Here is a 5,498-nt window from a genome sequence, read left to right as displayed (position 1 = left end):
CTCTGACTCTGCTCAAGTTCTGAGGGGGGCCAGGAAACTGAGACCCCCATATTGTATCTACTAGAGGTACTGTCCCAGGGGGACATTTCACTAGGCATCCTGCTGTTGGCTTGTCCTCTTGAGTGGTAGCTAAAAAAGCACCTGCATAAGCTGGGGCAAGAAGAGGAAGAACAGGTGGGGATGAGTCACGCCCAAGTTGGCGTTGAATTCTGATGGGTAACCAGAAGGCACTGGAAAGGTATAACCATATACCTATCCATAACCAGTTTCTTATGCAGATCCTCTCCACTGGGTCCTCCATCACTGCCTCCTCTGGTCCAGTCTTTGAAGGCTACCCAGACCCTGCTTTGACATCTTTTTCTCTTATTTTCATGACCCTGGAAAAGCTGACAACATTCTCAAGCCTTACTGTCAAGATCTGTCAAGTGGAGAGGGTCATGTGAATTTCAAAGCATGTCTGTACATAGTGGGGCCATGTCATTTAAAAGCCCATGACAGGGTCCAGAACATAGTAAGGGCTCAACAAATGGCCGCTTCACTGTGGCGAGCTGACACTGGTATGCCCACTGTAGTTATCAAATCTGTATGGATTCAGATGCAATAATCAGAAGCACTGGGCAGTGTTCTAGAAAGAATACAGACTCTTTCTAGTTTCCTGTGCTGTCTGCGGAGTTCAGGTGTCCCAGATGTAGGGGTTAGTGGAGGGTCTGGTCTGGAGGACCTCCATTACTGTCCCCTTGACAGCTCTGTGGGCCAGAAGCTGTTCTGTCCCTAGACTTCGGTGCCTTCCCTGGGGAAGAGCACACTGTTGGTGTTAATGCTATTGTAGAAATGTGGGCTGAACTGGTTGAGGACAGAGCCTCCTTAGCCTAGAGCATTGGTGGGTACCGGGTTGGCCCATTCACCCCCACTCCCATGGCTACTGAGGTTGGTGAGGGGGGTGTATGAGTTGAAACCCAGTGAGTTCTGCCCCATCTTGTCAGCAGGCTCCGGGTTCAGTCCTGGTGTGGCCACAGAGCGGCTCATGGGGTTTGTCCCACTCACATAGGCTGTCATGGTGGAGAGAAAGTTGTTGAGACACGGGGTGCCTGATGGGGCAGGGGAGGACCGCTTCTCTGGGGAGCTGGTGGTGTCTGGCGAGGCCGTGTCTAAGATGTCCTGAGGCTCTGTGGACTTGGGACTGCCTGCCAGGAGGCTGCTCTCTGTTTTCTCTGAAACCAAGGAGCCGGCGCTAGAGGAAGCATCTGATTTCCTCTTCCTCTTCCGGCGGAAGTTTCCATTGTCAAACATCTTCTCACAGTTGGGATCCAGAGTCCAGTAGTTCCCTTTGCCTGAGACAAAAGTGGGAGACATTAAGAAAACAGAGAGATGGACACAAGCCTCATTCTATTGGTCTGCAATGTCCTAAGCTAAAATCAAGGTCAACAATGCGAAGAAGAACAAAGCCAGGACAGAAGTGGAGAAATTCCACAAACATTGGCTCACCCTACCACTACCTCTCTCTATCACACCCCACATGCCTACCTCTATCTAAGTATTCTTCTGCACATCCTTCTCTCTCTAAATGCCCCCCACTCCCCACATAAGAGGCTCTGGAGAGTGTACAGAAAAGCAGTGTAGGGCCTGAAGGAGTTTACAAGGTTGATCCCTTTAAGGGTAAAGTGTCGGGGTACAGGGATCCAGAGAGGGGTTTGGTACCGGTTAGGGCCTCTATTTCTTACTAAGATTCTCAGGAAAAGCCCAGAAACAGTTTTAGACTTCTGGATTTTTCCCTTAAGATGGACTTGAGTCCTGGCTCTGCTCCTCGGTGACAAAGGTCTTTGGCCAAATCTCAGTTTTCTTGCCTGGAAAGTTCCCATCTCCCCAGACTCACTGTAGGAAATGACAGACACTACATGTGTCCAAAAGACATACAGCTGAGGTGCCACCAGAAGAGAAGCCCCGGCTCTTCCCTGCTACTCTGAGCTGGAATGCGGGGGTAGAGGGTACCTTGCATGGGACAGGCTCTCTTCTGAGGGACAAACAGATCTGACAAAGGCTGACTTCAAAGAGGGGGGCAGAGGTAGGGCTCCAATCCTAGGCTTCCTGTATGAGAACCAAACTATGCTTCCATTCTGGAACCTGGATTGAGGAATATTTTACATTTCTCTCTGCAAATATCTGTGGCTTGTCATTTGAAAGGAGCATTCCAGTCTCAGCGGGGAAGCTGGGTTTAAGTCAAGTGCCATCTCTACCTTTTCAATCTGTCACTTTGGGAAGGCAGCATCACTCCTGAATGTTGTCTTCCTTATCTGAGCAATGGGTTCACTGAGAGGCCCCCTGCAGGGTGATGCTATTATTAAAGGAAGTTCTGTGTGGAGGGGAGGACATGCAGAGAGGCATGCCACAAGGCCATCAATGGTGCCCAACCAAGGCCAGGTCCTCTCTGCTACAGGTGTGGCTGTGACACACTTGGGCTTGCTTCGTTCTAGTCCTACCAAGGACTTCCGTGCTGGCCACTGAAGCTCATGTGAATAATAATGACTGCAGCATATTGAGCTTCCCCCCCACCGCCCCCCACAATAAAGACCGTGCAGAAACAATTTTGAATTCAGATAAGGAAACTGAGGTTCAGCAAATGCATCTTCCCTAAGACACCGAAGTCTGCATCTGCTTCCAGAATCCACATTCTCCCCTTGCCCTGCAGGGTTCCTCTTAGCCCTGTCTCCTAGTAGCTCCCAGTTTTGTGGATAGAGTGGCGGCAGTAGTTAGAACTTTCTAGAATACAGTTCGGAGAAGAAACGAACTAAGTCCTGAGGGATGGCTGCAGCCTCCCAAGGGCTGGTTGCCACTCTTTAGGCACCGCTGTCTTACCTGGGTCGTCCTCGTCGCGGGGCACCTTCTTGAAGCAGTCGTTGAGAGACAGGTTGTGGCGGATGGAGTTCTGCCAGCCGGCCTTGCTCTTGTTGTAAAAGGGGAAGTTGTCGGCCACGTACTGGTAGATCTGACTCAGTGTGAGGCGCTGGTCAGGCGCACCGTGGATGGCCATGGCAATGAGGGCTGAGTAGGAATATGGTGGGCGCACCAGCTTCATGAGCTCCTCCTGAGATGGGATAGGTAGCCAGCCCAGGTCGCTGGGCAGTAGCTGCCTTTGCATGCCATAGGCCTGGGGCAGGAAGGGGCTGGCGTTGGTGCCAGGCAAGTAGGGTGGTGGTGTCATGGCTGGCCCATTGAGCCAGAGGTAGGGATTAGGGGTGGCCCCTTACTCTCCACCACCCTCGAAGGAGGGGGGGCGCTGAGGGCTGGGCATGCCCTGGGTGTGGAAGAAGTTCTCATAGTAAAGATTCATCTCGGGGGGCTCCTGGCCGATGCTGGGGAACTGGGGGCTGCATCGCGGTGGCGAGGGTGCCGGGAGGTCGAAGGAACTCATGCTGGGGCAGGGTTCGGGTAGCCACCTGCTGCACCTGTGCTCTCTGGAGCTGTCCCTGACAGGTGTTCAGCTGGCCCTGGCCTCCTGTGACTTATACCCCGAGGGCTTGGCTGGGTGGCCCCACCCAGGGGCGGCCGCCTGCCAGCAGAGGCCAGGACCCGCCTCCCTCTCTCTTTGCCCTGCTGGCTGTGGCCTTGGTCTCCACTAATGATACCCTACCGGAGACTCCTTACGGCTGATACCCCAAATGACAAGGGTTCCCTTCAATCCTTCTCCTGCTTATTTTCCCAGCATCCCAGCTTACCTTTCTCTTTCCCTTTCAGTTCTCCCCCCTCCTCTCCTCACTTTCCGTCTCTTTCTCCCTCCTGCCTGTCTTCTCTACAGCTTATTCTGTGTTTCCCTTCCTCTGCATCTGGTTCTTTTTCTGTCTCTGTCTCCCATTCCCTCCTGTTTCTTGCTCTCCACCCTCATTTCCCCTTTCACCTCTGTCCCCCGTTCTCTAACCAATCCCCCCCCCCCCATTCCCATTATCAGCAGCTCATGCTTTGGGCTTTGGAAGGGAAGATGCATTTTCTGGAGCTGCCAAGAGGTCCCCAGTGCCTAGAGAGTCAGAGGGGAGCTTGGCTTCTGAAGAGGACGTGTGCGGCCCCCTCCTGCTCCTAACACACACACACACACACACACACACACACACACATACACACACACACATACACACACACACACACTGCAGATGGGCAGAAGGCAGTGGGAAGGCTACAGTGGACATGGCCTAGGGAGCCACCAAGAAGAACAGGCTCCTTAAAGAGATCATCAGAAGGGAGAGGACGGGAATTGGATTTTAGAGAGACATGATACAAGTTTATTTCTAGCTCTGAGGCGCAGCGTTGTCCCCAGATCTTCCATTGCTCTAATGTCCCTCTGGCATGGAGGGAGATGAAGCAACACCAGGGCCCCCAGGTGCCCATGCTTTTCCCCAGTTTTACAGCTTCTGAGACAATGCTTACAGCCAGACCCGGCTTCCCTTAGCTTCTCGGCCAGGGCAGGTCTCCCCTTGGGGTTCTATTGTAGACCCCAGCTTGAAAGCCGTTGCTGAGCCCCCCTCTCCAGGCTTTAAAGTTGTCCATACACACCAGGCTCTGAGCTGGGGGGAGGGGGCAGTGGCTGGAGGGGCTCCTCTGGGGCAGGCGGTGCTTTCCTGATGAGGTGTTGGAAACAGCTGAACCATCTCTCTGATGGGTCAGCTGGAGGAAAATTGATGCAAGCTGTCTCTAATACCTCCCGCTGCCTTTCAGCGCCACTTCCTTCTCCTGACTCGTCTCTTCCTGCAGACGCCATGTTTCTTCGAGGCTGCGGGCGTCACCAAGAGAGGTTGCTTGCCTAGGCCTTCTCTTCATTCTGATCTCCTGGACAGCTGTACCAGGTCGTACGCTGAATGTAAGTACCACGGAGCTGTTTCCATGTGCAATGTCTGGGTGCCTGGTGAGGAGAGAACTGTGTGGGAGTGTTTTCCCTAGATTCCAAGGAGCCGCCTGTGCCCTTCATGGACAGTCAGGGAAAGGGCTTCCCTAACCGGGTCTAAACTTCAGACTCTAAAAGCTCCCCAAGTTCAAAACAAGTAAATTTGGCATGGTTTTTCAGCACGCTATAACAGTAGTGAGCACATTTTTGTTTAGTCTCTCAACTAGGAAGCCTTAGCTAGCCGATGGTGGAGCCCTGAATTTTCAAAATACACCCCAAGGGCATGCAGCACTATGGGTGAAAAGCTGTACAATTAATCTTGCAGCTCTACTTTTCAGTGTTCATTTTCCAGAACTAAACAGAGCAGAGATGTGTTGAATCTCCACTGTGGCTTTGCTTATTACATCACCATAACGAATCATTGCTACCACGTGGCCAGCAATGAGGGCTTGGTTCGTTAACGAGTGCCTCCTCCAAATGCTGTGGCCTTATGCAGTTATGAAAAGTAGATCTGGAAGAACAATTAGATATTAGTCGGGGTAGAAATATGGCTGGATTTAAATGAAACTTGGAGAAACGGACTTCAATACCATGTTTTTTAAAAATGAAACCAAACCTATTTTCATAT

The 5,498-nt window shown here is 52.0% G+C and overlaps 1 protein-coding gene across 1 annotated transcript; it reads right to left on the bottom strand.

Moving 5' to 3' along the window:
* Positions 1–771: 771 nt before the first annotated feature.
* On the bottom strand, positions 772–3,409 carry Foxi1 (forkhead box I1). The gene is given in 2 exon segments (XM_050138697.1): positions 772–1,331; positions 2,854–3,409. Coding segments are annotated over 2 exon segments (1,116 nt in total).
* Between the last annotated feature and the right edge of the window lie 2,089 nt (positions 3,410–5,498).

The sequence above is a fragment of the Alexandromys fortis genome, unplaced genomic scaffold (genome assembly GCF_014885135.2).
Source record: "Alexandromys fortis isolate MF-2015 unplaced genomic scaffold, M_Fortis_MF-2015_v1.1 scaffold_11, whole genome shotgun sequence".
NCBI lineage: Eukaryota > Metazoa > Chordata > Mammalia > Rodentia > Cricetidae > Alexandromys > Alexandromys fortis.
Note: the sequence above shows the minus strand (reverse complement) of the source record. Positions and strands in the feature narration are given on the sequence as shown.